Source organism: Cottoperca gobio, chromosome 19, assembly GCF_900634415.1.
Source record: "Cottoperca gobio chromosome 19, fCotGob3.1, whole genome shotgun sequence".
Taxonomy (NCBI): domain Eukaryota; kingdom Metazoa; phylum Chordata; class Actinopteri; order Perciformes; family Bovichtidae; genus Cottoperca; species Cottoperca gobio.
The window spans coordinates 20,814,409-20,840,630 of record NC_041373.1 but is presented as its reverse complement, the minus strand read 5'-3'; the positions used below and the strand labels follow the sequence as shown (position 1 = coordinate 20,840,630).

The 26,222-nt window shown below is 37.7% G+C and overlaps 1 protein-coding gene across 1 annotated transcript; it reads right to left on the bottom strand.

The window, feature by feature from the left end:
- Positions 1–4,702: 4,702 nt before the first annotated feature.
- Positions 4,703–26,220, bottom strand: LOC115024917 (uncharacterized protein DDB_G0271670-like). The gene is made up of 7 exons (XM_029456782.1): positions 25,890–26,220; positions 24,556–24,683; positions 23,740–23,982; positions 22,026–22,216; positions 17,386–17,609; positions 6,123–6,333; positions 4,703–4,917 (listed from the first exon to the last, which is right to left on the bottom strand). Exons 2-7 carry the CDS (start codon positions 24,669–24,671, stop codon positions 4,703–4,705), a joined length of 1,200 nt encoding a protein of 399 aa, XP_029312642.1. The 5' UTR covers positions 24,672–24,683; positions 25,890–26,220.
- Between the last annotated feature and the right edge of the window lie 2 nt (positions 26,221–26,222).

Sequence of the window (26,222 nt, the reverse complement as noted above, 5' to 3'; positions counted from 1 at the left end):
TCTAAATTAATCTCATATATCAATATTTGCTGTGAGAAGCATTTCAAAATATTCAAATGGTTTTAGAAGATGAATCAATGAGCAGCATTATAAACTGTCAACATGTCTTTTATTTAATACTCTTTCTCCAATATCAATATCAATGTCTGTCAAAATCATCTCGGACAACACAGGCCAACAGTTTGACATGAAGTGCAATTTATAATCTGTCGTAACATCTTTCAGTGCACAATAAACAATATGTTTAAAGTTGTATCTTTGACTTCATGTGTGAAGCCTCCGTTAGCCCCCTGTCCTCTACCACCTGCAGTCCACTGTAATACATCTCTGATGGAGCTGTTAACGTGTCTCAGGTAGACCGACGTTAATATGTCTCAGGTAGACCGATGTTAATGTGTCTCAGGTAGACCGATGTTAATGTGTCTCAGGTAGACCGATATTAATGTGTCTCAGGTAGACCGATGTTAACGTGTCTCAGGTAGACAGATGTTAATGTGTCTCAGGTAGACCGATGTTAACGTGTCTCAGGTAGACCGATGTTAACGTGTCTCAGGTAGACCGATGTTAACGTGTCTCAGGTAGACCGATGTTAACGTGTCTCAGGTAGACCGATGTTAACGTGTCTCAGGTAGACCGATGTTAACGTGTCTCAGGTAGACCGATGTTAATGTGTCTCAGGTAGACCGATGTTAATGTGTCTCAGGTAGACCGACGTTAACGTGTCTCAGGTAGACCGACGTTAACGTGTCTCAGGTAGACCGACGTGTGTCTCAGGTAGACCGATGTTAACGTGTCTCAGGTAGACCGATGTTAACGTGTCTCAGGTAGACTCATTCTGCGTCTGAACGCCTGATCGAGAGATGACGAGACGGGTTGCTCACTTTAGCATCAGCGGCGGTGCTAGCTAGCTGCTCAGTGTTGAGGTGATATTTATATATAAAGATATATAAATATATATATATCTATTTATATGTCTATAGATATATATACAGGACTGTCTCAGAAAATTAGAATATTGTGATAAAGTTCTTTATTTTCTGTAATGCAATTAAAAAAACAAAAATGTCATGCATTCTGGATTCATTACAAATCAACTGAAATATTGCAAGCCTTTTATTATTTTAATATTGCTGATTATGGCTTACAGCTTAAGAAAACTCAAATATCCTATCTCTAAATATTAGAATATCATGAAAAAGTATACTAGTAGGGTGTTCAACGAATCACTTGAATCGTCTAATTAACTCGAAACACCTGCAAGGGTTTCCTGAGCCTTGAAAAACACTCAGCTTGGTTCAGTAAACTAAATCACAAGTATGGGGAAGACTGCTGATCTGACTGCTGTCCAGAGGACCATCATTGACACCCTCCATCAGGAGGGTAAGACACAAAAAGAAATTTCTCAAAGAGCAAGCTGTGCACAGAGTGCAGTTTCAAAGCACATCCACAAAAAGTCTGTTGGAAGGGGGAAATGTGGCAGGAAACGCTGCACAACCAAGAGAGATGACCGCAGCCTTAACAGCATTGTGAAGAAGAGTCGCTTCCAGAATTTGGGGGAGCTTCAAAGACAGTGGACTGAAGCTGGAGTCCAGGTATCAAAAGCCACTGTTCACAGACGTGTCCGGGAAATGGGCTACAATAGCCGTATTCCCATGGTCAAGCCACTTCTGAACTCAAGACAACGGAAGAAGCGTCTGACTTGGGCTATGGAAAAGAAGCACTGGACAGTTGCAGAGTGGTCCAAAGTCCTCTTTTCAGACGAAAGCAAGTTTTGTATTTCATTTGGAAGTCAAGGCGCCAGAGTCTGGAGAAAGGCTGGAGAGGAGCAAAATCCAAGTTGCTTGAAATCCAGTGTGAAGTTCCCACAGTCAGCGATGGTTTGGGGAGCCATGTCAGCTGCTGGTGTTGGTCCACTGTGTTTCATCAAGCCCAGAGTAAATGCAGCTGTGTACCAAGAGATTTTAGAGCACTACATGCTTCCGTCTGCTGAAAAGCTCTATGGAGATGAGGAATTCATTTTCCAGCATGATCTGGCACCTGCCCACAGTGCCAAAACCACCAGTAACTGGTGTACTGACCATGGCATTACTGTCCTCGATTGGCCTGCCAATTCCCCTGACCTGAACCCCATAGAGAATATGTGGGGTATTGTGAAGAAGAAGCTGAAAGACACCAGACCCAACAATGCTAATGAGCTAAAGGCCGCTATTGAAGCATCCTGGGCATCCATAACACCTCAGCAATGCCACAGGCTGATTGCCTCCATGCCACGCCGCATTGATGCAGTAATCCGTGCAAAAGGATTCCCAACCAAGTACTGAGTGCATTAATGGACATTTTCAAATGTTTGATTTTGTTTTGCTGTTATAAATCTTTTTTTTTACTTGGTCTGAGGAACTATTCAAATTTTTTGAGATAGGATTTTTGAGTTTTCTTAAGCTGTAAGCCATAATCAGCAATATTAAAATAATAAAAGGCTTGCAATATTTCAGTTGATTTGTAATGAATCCAGAATGTATGACATTTTTGTTTTTTTAATTGCATTACAGAAAATAAAGAACTTTATCACAATATTCTAATTTTCTGAGACAGTCCTGTATATATTTCAGCTTGAAGTTCTCCGATGGTTTGAACATTCTTTGCTGCATGAATCTCACAGAACGGAGCATCAACAGTTACATCCGGGAGTTTATTTAATGTAAACTTTCATTCACTGGGTCAAGTAACGTTTTCTCATCCGCTTCATCATGTTCATGTTCATCATCTTCATCATCATGTTGACGAGGCTGCTGTGGCCGCGCCGCGTCGTGACGTAGAGAGTCAAGGGGGGGGGGGGGGGGGGGGGGCATCTAAGAGAGCGATTAATCTGCGTTCCTTTTTTTGTCGCGTTATTTTTTCTGTGATTAATTAATCGAAATGAACCCGTTAATTTGACAGCTCTAATAAAAATAAATATAAAATATGTTTATCGCAAGTAATATCATTATCACAATATTTAATGTTAAGAAATATTTTCCTGATGTCGTGCGGCCCTACGAGCCTCCACAGCTGACAGACTGGTGACTAATGATTGTAAACACAAAAAGGACAAAGTTTCCCAGATGTTGGATTTTCTGTCCAAGAGTTTCTCGTTTCTGTAGCTGTTTACATTCGTCCTGATGCAAAGTCAACACTTGTGCAGCACAAGTGTGCGAGCTGCTATCGTTGTGCAGCCCTGTGTTGCACACTGACAATAATACATCCTTGAAGCCTTAAAAAAAGAAGAAGTGCAACATAAAAAAGAAGCCAGTTCAAAAGGAACTAAAATCACTCGTTCTGAGCACAAACAAAATGCCACATCAGTCAGAATCCAAGTTCATTCAAAGCTTTATACATAACAGTTTGCACTCTGCAGATCTGTTTTCATTGAAACAATGAGAGAACATTTTTGAAAACAAATTTTTTTTAATGACTTTTAATGTCACCTTTTGGTATTTCTATCCAACACTTTACTCTTCTGCCACAATAATGTTACGTTTCCAAGCAAATATTAAACGAGCATATACAGAAAATATATAATGAATGTTTCTCTCCGTCCGCCCCCGCCTCGTGCACCTGAGGCTACAACACGTCAAACTGACATGTGGATCAGACGAGTTATATAAAAGCGTTTTGATTAGACTCTGAGGTTGTGATTGCTTATTGACTGGATGATTGTCGCGGCTGCACGGGGAGCAAGCGGTGAGTGTGCCCTGCAGCTGCCTCACGACACGGAGGACAATGGTGATTGGTTATCTCCTGCTGCGGGGATGCACTCATTATCACAGCAGCGCACATTAACAACAAAAGGAACTTTAATCTTTAAAATGTGAAGAGCAGAGCTAATATGTTTCTTAATCTGTGACAGTGTCTGTGATCATTAACATAATTTCATCTAATCTAATTCAAGTCAAATTTACACATAAAAACATTCAGATCTGTAGGAATATTATATAATGTTAGTAAATAAAGTTTATTGTCAGTGAGTCTCATTATAAATAAAGTTTATTGTTAGTGAGTCTCATTATAAATAAAGTTTATTGTTAGTGATTCTCATTATAAATAAAGTTTATTGTTAGTGAGTCTCATTATAAATAAAGTTTATTGTCAGTGAGTCTCATAAATAAAGTTTATTGTTAGTGATTCTCATTATAAAGTTTATTGTTAGTGAGTTTCATTATAAATAAAGTTTATTGTTAGTGAGTCTCATTATAAATAAAGTTTATTGTTAGTGAGTGTCATCAGGAGCTTTAAAAAAAAAGTTTAATGTTAGTGAGTCTCATTATAAATAAAGTTTAATGTTAGTGATTCTCTTTATAAATAAAGTTTATTGTTAGTGAGTCTCATTATAAATAAAGTTTAATGTTAGTGATTCTCTTTATAAATAAAGTTTAATGTTAGTGATTCTCTTTATAAATTAAGTTTAATGTTAGTGATTCTCTTTATAAATAAAGTTTAATGTTAGTGAGTGTCATCAGGAGCTTTATTAATACAGTTTAATGTTAGTGATTCTCTTTATAAATTAAGTTTAATGTTAGTGATTCTCTTTATAAATAAAGTTTAATGTTAGTGATTCTCTTTATAAATAAAGATTAATGTTAGTGAGTGTCATCAGGAGCTTTATTAATACAGTTTAATGTTAGTGATTCTCTTTATAAATAAAGTTTAATGTTAGTGATTCTCTTTATAAATAAAGTTTAATGGTAGCGAATTTCATCAGGAGATCAGAGGCGTGGAGCTGCTCGTCTCCGCTGACCTGGCGCTGGATCCAACCTTCATCCCGCCGCCTCGCCTCCTCTCTCAGCCTGATGGTATTTCTGTGAATGTCAAGACGTGCGGCGTGTTGGCGTGAGAGGACGCGCTCTGTAATGTCAGAGGACGACCTCTCCTTCATTAATACTGATGGGTGATTGGATGGAGCGGTGCAGAAACATCACTGTTCATCAATGTGTGTGTCGTGAAAGATCAAGAAACTCATAATAATGAGATTTAAAGAATAAATAAATATTCAATGTGTCATGGAGAGAAACGGCGTTAATAAAAACCCAAAGCGATGTTCGCCGGCATGTGGCAACACATTGTGCCATAAAGACACAAAACTGTTCGCTACAAAAAAACTCTTCACGTTATCTACTTCCTGTTTACACCGACACGTGCGCGAATGTTCATGTCACACACGTGTTCAGGCGTGTTCGTATGGACGACATTAACAACGCTAAAACTCAAGTTTTTTGCAGCAGCACCTTGAACGCCTCAAGTGGAAAAAACGTCATCTGCGTTTTTACCCATCGTCCAATTGGACGACCCGAGAGGCATGACTTCAGACAGCCGGAGGGACTCAGTGCTGGAGATCTCCTATAATATGAACTCTACGGTAACGTACAGCTCATCGTCACGGTAACACTGCTGGAGAACACTGCCGAGTCATAAAAGAGTGTGTGTGTGTGTGTGTGTGAGTGAGCTAGTGAGTGGGTGAGTGTGTGTGTGAGTGTGAGTGTGTGTGTGAGATGACTTCATGTCAGTAGCAGCAGGAGTTGGTCCTGTGAGTCCACAGAGAGTCGACTGTGAGCAGCTTATGTAACACACACACACACACACACACAGCAGTTAGATTAAAGTGGGAGAATCAAGCGTCGGCTGGTTAACGTCTCTCCCTCGTCCTCACAGCTGCTCGATGTTTCTACAAACCTTTTCACATGTTTCAGGAAACAGCAGAAACAAGTGTTGAAGTTTAAATAAATACAACCTGCAGTTATTGTGTCACGATTGTGCAGTTTATCATTCTGCATTGACTTTAAGGAAATATCCATAAAATATGTCACAGAGTGGAGTTTACTCAATGATAGAAAATGTGTTTTCTTCATTAAAAGCTCAAATTAATATAATAAATTTATATAAAGTCTGCTTGAGTCTATAGTGAAAATAATTAACTTTCATCACGTCGGCCACAGACATGCAGCTCAAATATAAACTAATGTACTACTGCAGTCACACACACACACATACACACACAGTGTGACCGCAGACAGCTGACCCCCCCCCACTTCTCACTTCACCTTACTAATTTGAACAAGGCTGTATTTTGATATTCGTCAGAGCTGAACTGTGCCGGGCTTGTTGGCTTCTCCGCGGGTTAATTAGTACAGCAAAGCCGGCATTCATGTGCCGGGCGAGGAGCCTGCAGATGAGGGAGGCTGGCAGCGCCCGCCGCCGGCTCTGGCACCTCGTAGGCTCGCCCACCGGGTGAGTGACAAGCTGAGTGGCGTGGGCATCGAACGCTCGCTGGACTTCAACTGAAGACAGACTGGAGCAGAGCTGCATGTAAACACATCGGCGGTGGAAGAAGTAGTAAAACCACAGGTAGAGGACGAATAAGGCCAGGGTTTGAATCCGACCCATGGCAAAAAATAAACTTAATAGATAAATACTCAAGTTTACGATGTCAACACTTTAGAGAAAAATGTTCAGCACAGTTCCTCACAGTCCTGACGTCTTTAAACCTCTTTAACCCTTTAACACCTAAGCCTAAAAAGCCTCAACATTTTCGCCTGGACTTTTTTGCTTATTTTGACTATAAAAAGGTCAGGAAATGTCCTGTGAGTTAGTGCTTTTGCCCATTTTCCAACAATACCTGGAACTTTCCATATCTGGCAGTCATTTACAATTCATTGCATGTTATGAGAGTGTAATAACAGTTTAAAATGAAGAGAAACACAAAAGCGGAATTTGAGTTTAGTGGTTTAGTGAACAAAAAACACAGCAAATGTACATGAATAAGAGATTTAACATGTTACATTTGAAGTTTGAAATGTATACAACTATATCCAGTAAAAGTTTTGAGTCTTTTACTCTTACATCTGCAAAAACAGGCCATAAAATGGAAAATATGTCCAGGCGTTTTTCTCTGCAGAGGTCTTGGTGGTACTGCCAGTGACTGTTCCTGTTGCTCCTGTTTTCTCTGGGAAAATGGTTTGCTTACACCAAAAGTTGCTCATCTTTCTGCAGGTCCAAATCTGACATGTACAGCAACATGCCTGTGGACTTCTTCATTTCTTCTGGAGTTATTTCAGTCCAGATGAACTGTCTCCCTCTCTCCAGGCTTTTGGCTGCATTCTTGTTTGTGTATTCAGAGAGGAGTTTGAAAACTGCAGCATCAAAGTGGGAATAAATGTCACCTGGTGCTGGGTTTCCCATATCGAGAGGGGGTTGGACACCTGGGGTCCATCATCGGGCTCTGCCTCAGTCTGCCATCTTGTGGTGTGATGTGGTGAGGGGCTTCTGTGTTTGACAGCATCACAAGATCATCCAGCATCCCCACAGCTCCATCTACAGGCCTGAATGTGATCTCTGGTGACACCTTGTGATCTCTGGTGACACCTTGTGATCTCTGGTGATACCTCCTCCTCTCCAGCTCCAGCCTGCACACAGCCTCTGCTAGGACGCAAGCTACTTGAAGAAGACGCGCACATTTACGCATATAAAGTACAATTACATACCTAGTGCAACCTTGCAGACTTGGTACACTGTTCTAAACAAGTCACCACGCAATACAAGTGTTGATTTACACTTGTGTGTGTATTCGCTCAGAACAAAAGGCGCTGTTTCGCGGGCTTCCGGGAGGGACGTAAGTGAAGTTACCGTAATGAATCGATATATGCTGTAAAGTGCAGAGTCTCATCTTTCAGAAACCGTTGACATTTTTTCAATTGTGCAAACTTTGACATCATTACGATAATCCAAAGTTTTGCTTGCAAAATGTGTCGTCGCAGACAGATTCGGTGTTAAAGGGTTAAATGTCTTTAAATGTCTTTAAAAGTCTTTAAATGTCTTTAAACGTCTTTACACGTCTTTAAATGTCTTTGAAAGTCTTTAAAAGTCTTTAAATGTCTTTAAACGTCTTTAAATGTCTTTAAAAGTCTTTTAAAGTCTTTAAATGTCTTTAAACGACTTTAAACCTCTTTAAATGTCTTTAAAACTCTTTAAATGTCTTTAAAAGTCTTTAAATGTCTTTAAACGTCTTTAAACATCTTTAAAAGTCTTTAAACATCTTTAAAAGTCTTTAAATGTCTTTAAACGTCTTTAAATGTCTTTGAAAGTCTTTAAAAGTATTTAAAAGTCTTTAAAAGTCTTTAAATGTCTTTAAATATCTTTAAATGTCTTTAAACGTCTTTAAATATCTTTAAAAGTCTTTAAACGTCTTTAAATATCTTTAAAAGTCTTTAAAAGTCTATAAATATCTTTAAAAGTCTTTAAATGTCTTTAAACGTCTTTAAAAGTCTTTAAAAGTCTTTAAATATCTCTAAATGTCTTTAAGCGTCTTTAAACGTCTTTAAACGTCTTTAAATGTCTTTAAACGTCTTTAAATATCTTTAAATGTCTTTAAACGTCTTTAAATGTCTTTAAACGTCTTTAAATATCTTTAAATGTCTTTAAACGTCTTTAAATGTCTTTAAACGTCTTTAAATATCTTTAAACGTCTTTAAAACGTCTTTAAATATCTTTAAACGTCTATAAAACGTCTTTAAATATCTTTAAATGTCTTTAAATGTCTTTAAATATCTTTAGAGGTCTTTAAACGTCTTTAAATATCTCTAAATGTCTTTAAGCGTCTTTAAACGTCTTTAAACGTCTTTAAATGTTTTTAAACGTCTTTAAATATCTTTAAATGTCTTTAAACGTCTTTAAATGTCTTTAAACGTCTTTAAATATCTTTAAATGTCTTTAAACGTCTTTAAATGTCTTTAAACGTCTTTAAATATCTTTAAACGTCTTTAAAACGTCTTTAAATATCTTTAAACGTCTATAAAACGTCTTTAAATATCTTTAAATGTCTTTAAATGTCTTTAAATATCTTTAGAGGTCTTTAAACGTCTTTAAATATCTTTAAATGTCTTTAAACGTCTTTAAATGTCTTTAAAAGTCTTTTAAAGTCTTTAAATGTCTTTAAACGACTTTAAACCTCTTTAAATGTCTTTAAAAGTCTTTAAACCTCTTTAAATGTCTTTGAAAGTCTTTAAAAGTCTTTAAATGTCTTTAAATGTCTTTGAAAGTCTTTAAAAGTCTTTAAATGTCTTTAAACGTCTTTAAATGTCTTTAAATGTCTTTAAACGTCTTTAAATGTCTTTAAACGTCTTTAAAAGTCTTTAAAAGTCTTTAAATGTCTTTAAACGTCTTTAAACATCTTTAAAAGTCTTTAAACATCTTTAAAAGTCTTTAAATGTCTTTAAACGTCTTTAAATGTCTTTGAAAGTCTTTAAAAGTATTTAAAAGTCTTTAAAAGTCTTTAAATGTCTTTAAATATCTTTAAATGTCTTTAAACGTCTTTAAATATCTTTAAAAGTCTTTAAAAGTCTATAAATATCTTTAAAAGTCTTTAAATGTCTTTAAACGTCTTTAAAAGTCTTTAAAAGTCTTTAAATATCTCTAAATGTCTTTAAGCGTCTTTAAATGTCTTTAAACGTCTTTAAACGTCTTTAAATGTCTTTAAACGTCTTTAAATACCTTTAAATGTCTTTAAATATCTTTAAATGTCTTTAAAAGTCTTTAAATGTCTTTAAATATCTTTAAATGACTTTAAAAGTCTTTAAATATCTTTAAATGTCTTTAAATGTCTTTAAACCTCTTTAAAAGTCTTTAAATGTCTTTAAATGTCTTTACAAGTCTTTAAAAGTCTTTAAACGTCTTTAAATGTCTTTAAACGTCTTTAGATGTCTTTAAACGTCTTTAAATGTCTTTAAACGTCTTTAAATGTCTTTAAACGTCTTTAAATGTCTTTAAATGTCTTTAAACGTCTTTAATGTCTTTAAACGTCTTTAAATGTCTTTAAACGTCTTTAAATGTCTTTAAACGTCTTTAAATATCTTTAAATGTCTTTAAACGTCTTTAAATGTCTTTAAACGTCTTTAAATATCTTTAAACGTCTTTAAAACGTCTTTAAATATCTTTAAACGTCTATAAAACGTCTTTAAATATCTTTAAATGTCTTTAAATATCTTTAAATGTCTTTAAATGTCTTTAAATATCTTTAGATGTCTTTAAACGTCTTTAAATATCTTTAAATGTCTTTAAACGTCTTTAAATATCTTTAAATGTCTTTAAACGTCTTTAAATGTCTTTAAACGTCTTTAAATATCTTTAAACGTCTTTAAAACGTCTTTAAATATCTTTAAACGTCTTAAACGTCTTTAAACGTCTTTCAATTTCTTTAAATGTCTTTAAATATCTTTAGATGTCTTAAACGTCTTTAAATATCTTTAGATGTCTTTAAACGTCTTTAAATGTCTTTAAACGTCTTTAAATATCTTTAAATGTCTTTAAACGTCTTTAAATGTCTTTAAATGTCTTTAAAACGTCTTTAAATGTCTTTAAACGTCTTTAAACGTCTTTAAAATTATTTAAACCTCTTTAAACCTCTTTAAATATCTTTAAAAGTCTTTAAATGTCTTTAAAAGTCTTTAAACCTCTTTAAATATCTTTAAATGTCTATAAATATCTTTAAATGTCTTTAAAAGTCTTTAAATGTCTTTAAAAATCTTTAAATGTCTTTAAACGTCTTTAAATATCTTTAAATGTCTTTAAAAGTCTTTAAACGTCTTTAAAAGTCTTTAAATATCTTTAAATGTCTTTAAATATCTTTAAATGTCTTTAAATATCTTTAAAAGTCTTTAAACGTCTTTTAAAGTCTTTAAACATCTTTAAATGTCTTTAAAATTCTTTAAATATCTCTAAATGTCTTTAAAATTCTTTAAATATCTCTAAAAGTCTTTAAATGTCTTTAAACGTCTTTAAACGTCTTTAAACGTCTTTAAAAGTCTTTAAACGTCTTTAAAAGTCTTTAAACGTATTTAAACGTCTTTAAACGTCTTTAAATGTCTTTAAAAGTCTTTAAACGTCTTTAAATGTCTTTAAAAGTCTTTAAACATCTTTAAATGTCTTTAAACGTCTTTAAACATCTTTAAATATCTTTAAATGTCTTTAAATGTCTTTAAATATCTTTAAATATCTTTAAATGTCTTTAAACGTCTTTAAAAGTCTTTAAAAGTCTTTAAATATCTCTAAATGTCTTTAAGCTTCTTTAAACGTCTTTAAATGTCTTTAAACGTCTTTAAATACCTTTAAATGTCTTTAAATATCTTTAAATGTCTTTAAAAGTCTTTAAAAGTCTTTAAACGTCTTTAAATGTCTTTAAATATCTTTAAATGTCTTTAAATATCTTTAAATATCTTTAGATGTCTTTAAACGTCTTTAAATGTCTTTAAACGTCTTTAAATATCTTTAAATGTCTTTAAACGTCTTTAAATGTCTTTAAATGTCTTTAAACGTCTTTAAATGTCTTTAAACGTCTTTAAATATCTTTAAATGTCTTTAAATGTCTTTAAACGTCTTTAAATATCTTTAAATGTCTTTAAACATCTTTAGATGTCTTTAAACGTCTTTAAATGTCTTTAAACGTCTTTAAATGTCTTTAAATGTCTTTAAAACGTCTTTAAATGTCTTTAAATGTCTTTAAACGTCTTTAAACGTCTTTAAATGTCTTTAAACGTCTTTAAACATCTTTAAATGTCTTTAAACGTCTTTAAATGTCTTTAAACGTCTTTAAATATCTTTAAACGTCTTTAAAACGTCTTTAAATATCTTTAAATGTCTTTAAATATCTTTAGATGTCTTTAAACGTCTTTAAATATCTTTAGATGTCTTTAAACGTCTTTAAACGTCTTTAAATGTCTTTAAACGTCTTTAAATATCTTTAAATGTCTTTAAATGTCTTTAAATGTCTTTAAACGTCTTTAAATGTCTTTAAATGTCTTTAAATGTCTTTAAACGTCTTTAAATATCTTTAAATGTCTTTAAATGTCTTTAAACGTCTTTAAATATCTTTAAATGTCTTTAAAAGTCTTTAAATGTCTTCAAACGTATTTAAATGTCTTTAAAAGTCTTTAAACATTTTTAAATATCTTTAAATGTCTTTAAAAGTCTTTAAATGTCTTTAAAAGTCTTTAAATGACTTTAAACCTCTTTAAACCTCTTTAAATATCTTTAAATATCTTTAAATGTCTTTAAAAGTCTTTAAATGTCTTTAAAAGTCTTTAAATGACTTTAAACCTCTTTAAATGTCTTTAAATGTCTTTAAAAGTCTTTAAACGTCTTTAAAAGTCTTTAAACATCTTTAAATGTCTTTAAAATTCTTTAAATATTTCCAAAAGTCTTTAAACGTCTTTAAAAGTCTTTAAATGTCTTTAAAAATCTTTAAATGTCTTTAAACGTCTTTAAATATCTTTAAATGTCTTTAAATATCTTTAAAAGTCTTTAAACGTCTTTAAAAGTCTTTAAACGTCTTTAAATATCTTTAAATGTCTTTAAATATCTTTAAAAGTCTTTAAACGTCTTTAAAAGTCTTTAAAATTCTTTAAATATCTCTAAATGTCTTTAAAATTCTTTAAATGTCTTTAAAAGTCTTTAAATATCTCTAAAAGTCTTTAAACGTCTTTAAAAGTCTTTAAACGTCTTTAAACGTCTTTAAACGTCTTTAAACGTCTTTAAACGTCTTTAAATGTCTTTAAACGTATTTAAATGTCTTTAAATGTCTTTAAACATCTTTAAATGTCTTTAAACGTCTTTAAACGTATTTAAATGTCTTTAAACGTCTTTAAATGTCTTTAAAGTCTTTAAAAGTCTTTAAACGTCTTTAAAAGTCTTTAAACGTCTTTAAATGTCTTTAAATGTCTTTAAAAGTCTTTAAACGTCTTTAAACGCATTTAAACGTACAGCCAAGTTACTGACGGACGGAGAAGTTAGTTTCAGACTCGCAAATTAATCACTTTATACATTTTGCAAATATATATAAAAAAGCAATTCTCATACTTTTCTGATTTTAATCTCGTAAATGAATCATTTCTGAAGTATTGTCTCGTAAATGTGCAGTTTTAATCTCACGAGTGTCGGATTTCTTTTCTTGCACATTTCTCAGAGAAGTATTTCTCACGACGTGATTTTATAACCATAAATCTTTCTCGTAAATGTACCACGTACCTCGCAATACCCCCCCCCCCCGAAAGTCAATAATCATTAGTCTCCTCTTCTTCACTACGAGCACTTTAAGTAGCTTCATACCTTCGTGTGTGTGTGTGTGTGTGTGTGTGTGTGTGTGTGTGTGTGTGTGTGTGTGTGTGCGCGTGCGTGTGTGTGTGCGTGTGTGTGTGTGTGCACGCTGCAGTAAAACCTGAGCGTCTGCAGCGCTGCACACTTATTTATGCAGCCCTCTCATATCATGCGGACACACACTCCTGAGGTGTGTGTGTGTGTGGGGGGGGGGGGGGCTGTTATTTTAAAAGGATTAGAGTTATTAAGACGGCAGGCTGAATTTATGGAGCTAATATTTCACGGTGGATGATTCATGGAGAATTTTCTGCAGCGGAGCAGCTCAATGGATGTTCAGAAAGACTTGCTTGACTTGTGCCCTGATATGATTAGTCCCGCGGGAGCACGGCATCTTAATGCACCCCTGTGTGTGTGTGTGTGTGTGTGTGTGTGTGTGTGTGTGTGTGTGTGTGTGTGTGTGTGTGTACAAAGACGGGCCTGAGAAAAAGGTAAGAGTAAATAGCACACACCGGCCTCTATGTATGGAACATGTATTTCCATGTGGCCCTGATGACAGAGCAGACGCCATGTTTCACCTGCTCTCACCTCATCTGTCACTAATGAACCATCACTAATAATCTCACTAATAATCTCCGGGCTGAAGGGGATTATTATATATATATATATTATCTATTATTATTATTCCTGTATCCACTCATGAACACGTTTTACAAGAAGCTGCAAAGATATTCATTCAGAATAATATCTGCAGGTTTTAAAGCAGAGGAACCGCAAGAATAAATAATAAAACTTAAACCTTCTTGTAATATTAAGAGTCCTGATACAACACTTACATTTAAAGCACGTTAGTTTTAGTAAATCCATGTAAAGTAAATGCTTTTGTCCTTAATGTGTTTTATACCTTTTACAGAATAACAAACTTTCTGTCTCCAGTGAAAACAATTATTTCTTTGAGCGTTTATTTTTTAGTTCTTTTGAACGCATTACATTAATAATAATCTGAAACATGAGAGTCACAGTGAACTGAAGCTCCTGCACATTCATGAGAAACATATCGTAAATAATCTGACAGTAACGTCACTAGCGACACGTTCAGGGGACGCACATTAACTAACGTTAGCTGTTGGCAGCCGCAGGTTCCATAGAGTTACATCATGGTGCGTTCAGGCTCCATCAGTAAATATTTGTATTAGTTGAAGGTAAATTATAACGTTATTATGATGTGTTCAAATGTAATCTTATAAATACGTAGTTTTTGGTGAGAAACTTGAATAAATCCAGATGTTTTCAATATAAAACAGATGTTAGTTTATATAATTATATAATTCTGAGATGTTTCACTTCCTGACAGTAATAAACTAAGTTGAGTTCATGGAGTTAGTGTTTGTTGTTACCGTGGTATCAAACTGGTATCGAAAGTTGTAGAATTAACTGTCTGGTGACGTCCGTAGGCGCCCCCCCCCCCCTCCCCGCTGACAGTTTGTGAAGCTCTGGTGTAGTGACTGTAAATATAACTCCCGTCTGTCTGCATTGACTGGAAACTCCTGTTGACTCAGCGAGATAAAGATGATGGCCGCTGCCACACACACACACACACACACACACACACACACTCTCACACTCTCACACACTCTCACACTCTCACACACTCACACACACACACACACCTTTACAGCAGTAAGAGGCAGAAACACACGCAGCAGGAGCTCGCCCCCTGCTGGTGCTGAGTTGAAGATGTAAACTAGAAGCAGCAGCAGCTGCAGATGTTCGGGAGGGAGGAAGAAATAAGTTTCCTCAGAAGCTGCAGAATTAAATTATTGTAAAACACGATTCTGTTTTCTGTAAATTCCGTTAAAAAGGTTTAAAATATTATATTTTCTTCAGTTAAAAACAAAAAGACTCAAAACAGTAAAACTCAAATAAAAGCTTTGGATTAGCTCGGAACAATCATTTCAAGTGTAACAGGTTTTAAGGTTTTAAGACAAATGTATCATTTATTTTATTTTAAGGGAAAATGTGACTTTTCCTGCTGGATTTGCTCGTCCGTCATTTCTAATAAACAGTGCAAATGCTTTTCCATGTTTGCACAAAGCCGTTACTGAACATCACGCTAAATGTAAACGTTTTGTAGCTTAGTTTTCGTGTGAAGCTGTGTCGATGTACGAGTCGATCCTTCAGCAGAAAGCTGAAGAGGATTCAGCCGCGTCCTGCAGAACGCATCGACTGCTGCAGGAAACTTTCCACAAAAGCAGAAAGAACGGCAGTTTTTTTACGACGGCGTGGAGGTACAAACACCCCCGAGCTGCTGCTGCTGCGGGGGGGGGGGGGGATGTTTCTGTTGCCTGGACATCTATTATTTACTGAGACAGCGGAGCGGAGAGGACGCCAGCTGCACCTCCGGTTCATGTACGGCACAAGGAAAAGAACAGAAACGCTCCATCTGCTGCTCTGATCACCACGAAGACTCGAGTGCGAGGAGTCTCAGAGCGGACCATGATGCACTGGGGCAGTGGTTGCTCTCAGAGAGCCAGGAAAACGAGTTAGAGAGACATAAATACATTCAGCAGCAGATCATCAGTCAGAGTTCACTGCAGCTCGAGAACTAAACACCCAAATCTATTCAGAGAAAAACTTCAAACAACAAAACTGCAGTTTGATCAAAGTCACAGACGGAAACTTTGTATTAACACTAAAGTGACGACACCAGACATTTATAAAATCCAACACCACGGTAACAACAAACAAGAACTCAACTTCCTTCATCACTTCAGGCTCAGGAAGTGAAACGGTTCAGAGTTCATCTAACATCTTATATAATATATAATAACATCTGTTTTATATCGAAAACATCTTCAAACATCTGGATTTATTCAACTTTCTCACCAAAACTACGTTTTACACAATTACATTGAACACATCATGATAACGTTTTCACAATTTTGGCATCGACTTAGTCCCAAAGTATCGGTTCTCGTGACGTCCCTGCGTGCGAGTGTCGCAGACAAATGTGAAATGACAGAACACAGCGACAGGAATGATGAGCTGCCGCAGATGATGGACGACAAACTTAACCTCAGTCACATCCTCCTAAAAACCCAGAAGCCAAGCGTCTCTCAATGTTTACTCATGCGATGCATCGGTCAGGCCCACATGGCAGCGTCAGCGTGGACTCATCAGAAGCTCTCACATGACGCTCTCACTGCCACACATCAGGAGCTGTGTTTATAAAGTGTCCTCGCACAAGGAGCTGCTCCTTGTGTTTCTGTTTGTTGCAGTCGTACGAGAAATCAACCTTTTGTTTCCTCGTGAAAGATATTTTCCCCGTTATCTTGGAGACTATCTGGTGTGTTCAGGAAATATTGAGAGAATTAAACTGTTTTCACAAGAAGACGACTCGAGCGACGGCCAGAAGCTTAACGTGCAGAAACAACAGCTTGGTAGATGTTCTGCACAAACACTCAGCGTGACGACGAGTCTGACGTCTGAAGTCTTCGGCTCTTTCTTCCAGCGTAAAGTTGTGAATTTGGTAAAAGCTTCTAATTTGAGCAGATTTCTTCCTCCGTCTGTAGTGACAGGCTGAGGAGCCGGCTGTGTCTGACTCACCGAGAACATGAGTGTTTCACTGGAGAGCTTCACGTGTCCAGAGTTTAAACACTCAGAGAAACAGAAAACAAACACATCGAACCAACGACGTCAACAAGTCGAGAGTACAGAGAACAACATGAAGCACGATGTTACACTGATAACACCAATAACCCGACTGCAGAACGTTTCCCTGAACTCTGTGTTACACATTAACCACATTATCAGAGAAGTCTTCTTCTTCTTCTTCTTCTTTGTTTAATGCACGTTTCAGTGCGGCGAGATAAAACCGCTTTAACTTTCACCGCACGTAACGAGAAACAACCAATCAGAGCCGCAGATCTCTTTACTGTTCAGTCGACGTGAAGCACTTTCAGTGCCGAGCTCCACAGCTTTACGTCAACCTTTCTATCCAAGGACGTCAAGAACTTCATCATCATCCTCATCGTCACCGCAGCAGGTTTTGTTTCCGTACGTAGCACACGGCTAGTGTTGAACAGCACTGAACCGTTAACTCTGATAAAAGCTTCTATTTAAATAATCGCTGCCGTCAAACACAAATAAACTGAAGAGTCTCGTCACGTCTCAAAACAACTCAAGACCCAAACATCAGAGATAAAAAGTTTAATATAAAGAATCCAGCCGAACGTAGAAGACACAGAACACTCGCCACAAATATAAACTCACCTGTTTGTTGCGCAGCTTCTTCCTGCCTCTCTCCAGGCGGCTCAGCAGTCTCAGGTGAGGCTGCAGCAGACGGTCATCGACCGAAACCGCCTTCCTCAGCGCCGCCCGGTCGCCGGCCCACGCCGCCCCGCCTCCCTCAGCGAGGGGGAGGCTCCTCGCACCCCCGCCTGCTGTCGTGTTCACGGGCGACAGATCAGGTGACCAGAAGTCTCGCTGCACCGAACCTGGATGAGAGAAACCAGAGACACACCGCTGTTACTGGACACCACACACACGCACACGCACACACACACACACACACACACACACATAAATAAAGAATCTGCTGAGAAAAAATGTGGAATATATATATATATTCCACATTTTTTCTCAGCAGATTCTGCTTCGAGTTATAAAAGATAAAAGTAAAGATTAAACTGTCTCGGTGACGGGATCTTTTAAAAGTCAAATTTAAACTCTCTGTAGTTTCAGGACCTCCATCTTGTTCTGCTGGTTTCATGTTTCCACTCATTCAGAGCGTGTGTGTGTGTGTGTGTGTGTGTGTGTGTGTGTGTGAGGTGTGTGAGGTGTGCGTGTGTATGAGGTGTGTGTGTGTGTGTGTGTGTGTGTGTGTGTGTGTGTGTGTGTGTGTGTGTGTGTGTGTGAGGTGTGGTGTGTGTGAGGTGTGTGTGTGTGTGAGGTGTGTGTGTGTGTGAGGTGTGTGTGTGTTGAGGTGTGTGTGTGTGTGAGGTGTGTGTGCGTGTGAGGTGTGTGTGTGTGTGAGGTGTGTGTGTGTGTGAGGTGTCAGCATTAAAACTGCATGAGGAGGCTCAGAAAGATAAAACAGAAGGAGCTCCCTGGATGTGTTTATGCTGCAGGGATCCTGCACTTTTATTTTAAAGGAACTAAATCACAATCTTAGTTGTTTAGCATTCAAACTATTCTGCCTGACGTGTCATCAGGTGAGCACAAGAAGTGCTAGAGAGTAATAACTTCATAATAATACCGATTAGTAAAAAGTCTGTAAACAAGACGACAAGCAAAACACTTTTTAAATGTTGTTTTCTGAGTGGAAGCGAACGTACGTGAATTCATACACATGTACGCTTCATGTCTTCAGTCTCATTTGTCACATAAATAAGAAAATTATTATTATTTTTAATAATTATATATAATTATTTTCTAATAAAACTGCACATTTATGTGATGATTGAGATTAATTCTCCTGTTGTGAGTTTACGAGCCAGTTCACAGCATTTAAAAGAGACTGACTGCAGCAGTGTTTCAGCTCCTCACAGCTGGAGACACAGCGCCCTCTGCTGGAGGGAAGTCAGACCAACATCCACACTGAGGGTCAACATGTTCAGTAAACTTCTGCCAGAAGAGAACTGATGGGAAAATACAACTAAAGCAGATCTGACTGCATGTACGTACACCGAGGAGTCTGCAGGGGATACGAGACACTGACGTTTGTAGACATTGTGTCTCTTTGTAGTTGTGTTGTGTCTCTTTGTAGTCGTGTTGTGTGTCTTTGTAGTCGTGTTGTGTCTCTTTGTAGTCGTGTTGTGTCTCTTTGTAGTCGTGTTGTGTCTCTTTGTAGTGGTGTTGTGTCTCTTTGTAGTTGTGTTGTGTCTCTTTGTAGTCGTGTTGTGTCTCTTTGTAGTCGTGTTGTGTCTTTTTGTAGTTGTGTTGTGTCTCTTTGTAGTGGTGTTGTGTCTCTTTGTAGTCGTGTTGTTTCTCTTTGTAGTGGTGTTGTGTCTCTTTGTAGTCATGTTGTGTCTCTTTGTAGTTGTGTTGTGTCTCTTTGTAGTTGTGTTGTGTCTCTTTGTAGTCGTGCTGTGTCTCTTTGTAGTCGTGTTGTGTCTCTTTGTAGTCGTGTTGTTTCTCTTTGTAGTCGTGTTGTGTCTCTTTGTAGTCGTTCTTTGTAGTCGTGTTGTGTCTCTTTGTAGTCGTGTTGTGGATCTTTGTAGTCGTGTTGTGGATCTTTGTAGTTGTGTTGTGTCTCTTTGTAGTCGTGTTGTGTCTCTTTGTAGTCGTGTTGTGTCTTGTAGTCGTGTTGTGTCTCTTTGTAGTCGTGTTGTGTCTCTTTGTAGTCGTGTTGTTTCTCTTTGTAGTCGTGTTGTGTCTCTTTGTAGTCGTGTTGTGTCTCTTTGTGTCTCTTTGTAGTCGTGTTGTTTCTCTTTGTAGTCGTGTTGTGTCTCTTTGTGTCTCTTTGTAGTCGTGTTGTTTCTCTTTGTAGTCGTGTTGTGTCTCTTTGTGTCTCTTTGTAGTCGTGTTGTTTCTCTTTGTAGTCGTGTTGTGTCTCTTTGTGTCTCTTTGTAGTCGTGTTGTTTCTCTTTGTAGTCGTGTTGTGTCTCTTTGTAGTCGTGTTGTGTCTCTTTGTGATTTCCTAACCAGAGATCTCAGTAGTAGTTTCACACAGAGGTTCTGTCCGGTTCACTAATCTGTCCGTAGTTGTTACACCATCATTGCTTGTTTGCTGTTTTTATTTTCATAGATTAAAATCAGATTTGAAACTTTGACCTCTTGCTTCATAATCACACAAACTAACAGCAGATGCTCCTCGTTGCTTCCGTCACACAGAGCAGAGGTTGTATTTGCATCATGGGAACTTTAGTTGACGGTATGTTTGGTATTTAAATCACTAACAGAACTGGATCCTGCAGAATCTGTTCTGGACCAGAGGAGGTTCAATGACAGCAGATTGAAAAACATCTTCATGATCATTTCTTTCAAAATAACCGTAAATCAAATGTAACAACTGAACTGTGATCAGTAATCAGTAATCTTCAAGTTAAGTGCTTTCAATATAACACAAAGTATAAAAACTGTGGAACAAAGAAACAGATGAGAGGAAACAGATTCCCCCCCCGAGGGGATTTAAAAAGAAAACACAAAACAAGTCAAATAAGAAGAAGAAATCAGAGAGGGGGGGGCAGGTTAAATAAAGAGGAAATAAACAGTAGTTTGGTGGGGGCTGGATGTTGGACAGTTAAGAAAAAGTCTCCTTTTTAATCCTAAATTAATATAAAACTCAGATTCAGAATATCTGCTTAACCAAAGCCAGCACATTGTTGTGGCACATCAGTGAAGCATTGAACAGAAACTCCAAAAGGCAGCATCAGAAAATCATGAATTGTATTATTTACAAATATTCAGAAATAACATAAACTGTGACCAATACAGATCATTAAATGAGATGCATCTAAATTACTGCGGGAGTTGCTTTGACTTACATTATGGTGCGTTCAGGCTCTATTCAGTAATAACGAGTTTTGGTTGAAGGTAAATTATAACGTTATCATGATGTGTTCAAGTTTTATCTTGTAAAACGTCGTTTTTGGTGAGAAACTTGATTAAATCCAGACGTTTGCAGATGTTTCCACAGAAATATAAAATAGATATTAGATGAATTCTGAATTGTTTAACTTCCTGACATTATAAATTATAATAAATCATTAAAACTACTAATGCCAAATATTTAAATACAAATACAATCAATGATTTTCTTATTATTTGAATTGTGTGTTTTTATGCAAACAACAACAACGACATTAATCAAGTAGAAAGATAATAGACGGGGGCGGTTGCAATGCTGTATAAACGCTGCTACAACAAACAGTGAGTCTGCTGGAAGAGGAAGTGGATCTGGATCGAAGCTGCAGGATCAAGAAAGAAGGAAATTATCGGATTATACAAAACCAGGAAATCTAAAACTTTAGGTGCCTCTGAACCCTCTCTGCCATGTGGTTCACACTGGGGGTCGGGACCCTCTCAAAGGGCCGTGAGATAAATCTAAAGTGACATCAGATGACTAAAGGACCCGAAAGACGGGAAATACACATTTCTGATCCACAAAATGCTGATGATTTTTGGCTCCAAAATACTGGATCCGTTCACCTTCAGACCTCTAAAGATTATTGCTGCACGCTGCTTTATTTTGAAGGGTCACGAGACAAAAAGGTTTGTGAAGATGAACGTTTCAAACTCAACAATGAGCCGCGAGCAACAGAGACGAGCTGCAATCTGTTGGACAGGAAGCTCATTACCATTCTCCAGCAGGGTGGAGCTAAAGGACAGGAAGTGAAGCCCACGGACAATAAACACCGGGGATCTCCTCGGGCTTAATGGAGCCGACCCGCTGGAGCTGTCACACACGCCGTTTTACTCGCATGCACAGCAACGCAACGAAAAATGCATAATAAGGCCGCTTATTTATGATATTTTCCTCATTAAGGTAACGACAGCAGGTCCAACGTTTGTCTTTAAACTAAATGTGTTTTTAGGCAAAAACCTAAAATGAAAGAGAAACGTGTCTGTGAGAGTCGAGAAGACTTTATATCAGAATTTGAGGAGAAGATGGTGTCAGATGATCGGACCGTTTGTTGGATTAAACTGCAGATTATTTTCTATCGATTGGTATTTAAAATGTCAGAAAACGTGAAAAATGTTCCTCAAAGTCCGAATGACGTCTTTAAATGTCAAAGATATTTAGTTTAAATATGATCATTATTGATAAGAAAATCAAACGGAGGAGTCACTTTGGAGGCTGGAGATTAGTTTCTATCTTATTATATGAATAATGAGCTGTGTATGTGTGTGTATGTGTGTATGTGTGTGTGTGTGTGTGTGTGTGTGCGTGCATGCGTGTGTGATGTTACCTGCAGAGGTCCAGTGCAGGCCTCCAGGACTGGCAGCGAGCCGTCGCCGCTTCCTGATGCTGACCCCGCTGTGGGGGGTGCAGTGTCCACCAGCCGGGGTGGAGGAGAGGATGGGGAGGGGAGACGTGGTCAGGAATGGCATCTCCTTCCCCAGCGCAGGGCTGAGGGAGGGGGGGTCCCTCTCTGAAGACCTGCAGAGAGAGAAGAGCTTCAGTGAAATCACATTCCGGATGTTTCTGTTGACTCTCAGACGACGGAGATCATCTGATGTGAAAGTCATTGTGCTCGAGGCTGCAGCACGATGTAAAGCTCTCACGTTCTCTTCCAGGTCAGTGTTCATGTCTCCATGCACTCCTAACACAACGTACATGTAATGGCAAAAATAACCCACAATATTCACCTGGGAACAGAACTCAGAAAAATGATCCCGACAATCGTTTCTCTCAACAACATATTTCAACAACAAGGCAACAAACAGGAGCAGCTGAGGAGCAGAATGTGTGTGTGTGTGTGTTTCAGATATCAGAGTTTATCCAGTTTGATCAGTCCGGAGAACGTTGTGTCAAATGAACAACCAGGGGGGGTTAGTTGATGTTTACTTACAGTAGGAAAATCCAACATCCATGCTATTGGGCTACAACACGGTGGGTTGAAAAGCTTCTTCTAGTCTAATTAGTTATTCAGCAGTTGTCGGGCGTTTGGAATTTGTAACGGACATATTTAACAACTAAACACTTCATTAAATAATTTAAAGGTAAATAGATAAACAGGTTTGAAGTCGTAGATTAACCCCACAACACGGCGGTGAGTTTGAAAAGCATGTCGAGTCCGACCCGTGGCCATTTGCTGTGTGTCGTTCCCCTTATCTCTCTCTCTCTCCCTTTCACGTTCTACACGTCTCTCTGTCATCAAAGGCAAAAACAGAACTTTTCAAACATGACACCGTGTATCACAGCCAGAAGCTGTAAGAACATGAATGTGAGAAACAGTTCAGAGCAGAGCGGCTGTTTTATAACATCTGATGATGGACGAGCCTTCGCGGCGTCTAGAAGCATAAAAACGTCCTTGTTATCGGTTCATCTGTTCTATACGTTCTGTGTTCCTCGACCTAAAGAGCTTCCTGATGTTTCCTCACATCTATAAACACGCTTATCTCTGCAGACCATCACCGGGGAGACGTCTGAGCGGACCTCAGCAGCTTCAACACATCACTTTAAACCTTTCTTTTCTCATACTTCAGAAATCGGTGAATCTACAAAATGATGGGATTAAATTGGTACATTTACCTGAAAATAACTTGGATATTTTATGAGGTTAAATTGGTAAACTTACAAGAATAAAAACTTAATTCTCTGAGATTCTAAACAAAGACATTTGGCTCCTTTTCTATTCTTTTAGATTTGTAATTTTAATCTCAGAACATCAGATAAATTAAACTAATTCATGGATTTAATCCTGGAAATTCAAAATTATTTTCTGGCAATATAATATATATATATATATATATATATATATATATATATATAATAAGAATATAGTATACATATAGTACATTTGAGAATATTAGTTTTTTAGCTTTAAAAAAACTTTAATTTAAAGGTTTTAAAGGTTTTTTTCCCCTGAAAACGTACACATGTAATCTGGGAAGTTCTCTTCTCTGGTGTCTTCTCAAGGTCATAATTCACCTTCGTAATCTCCTCGATGACAGACTCACCTGAGCGGTGCGGCGGTCTCTCCTGGATCGCTGCAGGTGGAGCGACGGGAGACGGAGGCCGGGGACGAGGAGGAGGAGGAGATGGGCTGTGAGTTGGAGGAGTGGTTGGATGCATGTGAGGAGGTGGAGGACGAGGAGGAGGTGCGGGTGGAGTCCAGGGCCCTGGGCAGCAGCAGCGAGGACGGCATACACAGCCATGTCTCCAGGTTGGAGAACTTGGAGTAGCTCAGCATCTCCAGGACGCTGCAGGACGAGAAACACAATCCTGTAAAACAGCGGACACTAACAGAAGAAGAGATGAAGAGACGGCAGCCCGCTTCACAAACGTAAAGCAGATTTTAACCGAGTTAGGAGGAAATGTTAAAAGTAAAAAGTGAGAGAATGCTTGTTACTATCAGCAGTTTGTTGACGGAGAGAAGCAGCAGGTGGAAAACATGCAGAAGAAGAAGAGGTCAATAAAAAGGTAGAAAACTGGGGATTTATTTCAGGCTGGTCTGTGCTCATTTGGCTTCTTGGAAAGCTTTTGTGAGGTATTGTTTCCAAATGTGCATAAAAACAGGTGGCTGGAAAGAAAACGCACAACAGGCTCTTAGAAACGAGATGCACTGTTTTTGCATTTCTGGCACTGTGGGCTGTCTCAGGGTGGAAGAGGAAAAAGTTCCATCACCTTTAGTTTCCAGAAGCCAGAGGTCAAAACAACTCCTAACGGAGAGTTATCCGCTGACTCTGCAGCATTCCTTCGCAATATCATTTAACGATTGTCTCGAAATTGCGTTAAAATGTGCGGTACATTTGGAAGGAAACTCGACGAGTTACCTCTCCTCTCCCACTCCTGGGATGTCATCTTTCTCGTCTTCGTTTTGGAAGACGCAGGAAGTCCTGGAGTCTCGCGATGACAGCAAAACACAGGAGTTTTTAGAGTCCACGGACATCTTCAGCCATATCTGTAAAGAACCAGAACACCGGCTCAGCTAACAGGCAAAAACACAACAATACAGGTTTAAAACAGCTACAGGTGGACTCAAACAACTGAAGGCTGCAGAATATTTCATTTTTAAATATTGTCCAGTGACCAAATCAACAGCATGATGAGGATCCCCCGTTTGTAGTCTGTTTATCTCACGGTGCTTTTAACCAGTGAGTCAGCGGACTTATGCTTGTTAATCATTATTCTGTGGCTTTTTAGTTAATAGGTAGATAGCTGAAAAAAATGACTTATTAGTTACTTAATTAGTTAGTTAGTTGGTAGTTAGTTACATTAGCTTGTTTCTTAGTTGGTTATTTAGCAAGTAACATTAGCTTGTTAGCTAGTTTGTTAGTTTGAAAGTTAGTTTGTTCGGGTTTTTTTTTGTTAATAGCAAGTAACATTAGCTTGTTAGTATGTTTTAACATTAGCTTGTTAGCTAGTTTGTTAGTTTGAAAGTTAGTTAGTTTTAGTTTGTTAATAGCTAGTAACATTAGCTTGTTTGTTGGTTGGTTATCTAGCGGGTTGCATTAACTTGTTAGTTTGTTCTAACATTAGCTTGTTAGCTAGTTCGTTAGTTTGACAGTTAGTTAGTTTTAGTTTGTTAGTTTGTTTGCTAGTAACATTAGCTTGTTAATTAGTAGCTGGTAACATTGAATTATTAGTGGTTGGTTAGCTAGCTCATAATTTTAACTTGTCAGTTTGTTATTAGTGTTCTTGTAACATTGATTTAGTTGGTTAAGTAGTTCGTAAACTAGCTGGTTAGCTAAACGTTAGCCGGTAACTCAGGAGAAGCACCGTTGCCATGGTTATACAGAATCTGCTGCAGTCGTTCAAAGACGTTCAGGAATAATCATCATCATCATCATCATCATCATCATCATCATCATGACTGACTGTGGAAGTGTTTCCTTCTCATTTTAAGGCAGTAATAATGAATAACATTAAACATTAAACATTACATGTCCCAGGTGACAGAGCTCACGAGCGGCCGCACGTGGCTAATGTTTTGGCTAGTCTGTCATTAACAGTGGAAACACCCGGTGAGAGAAACTCAGCAGTAAAACCAGTAACAACACAGAAACACAGTCAAAGTTCATGTCAGCAAACACACAGCACCACAAACTCCTCCTGTCCTTCATAACGTCGGGTTTAATCAGTTAAACAGACAACAACACAAGTTTACCGTCTTTGTGTCCTTCTTCTTCTGCAGAAATAATCTCACTTCTTCTTCTTCTTCTTCTTCTTCTTCTTCTTCTCCCGCAGGAACATCTGCTCAGGCTGGGCTCCCCCCGCCTGCTAACGTGTCTTTGTCCTGCCCCATGTAAAACATCCCAAAATACAGTGAGAGCCTGCAGGCCGGAGCGGGCTCACGTTACACTGCGGTAACCCACCGCACGCAGAGCCGCCCAGTCCACATCTGCAGGGAGAGGCCGGGTCTCAATACTGTTCTGACTCACTCTGCAGCAGGCAATTACATGGCACAGCCAATGGGAAGGAACTTCACAACTAAACAAGA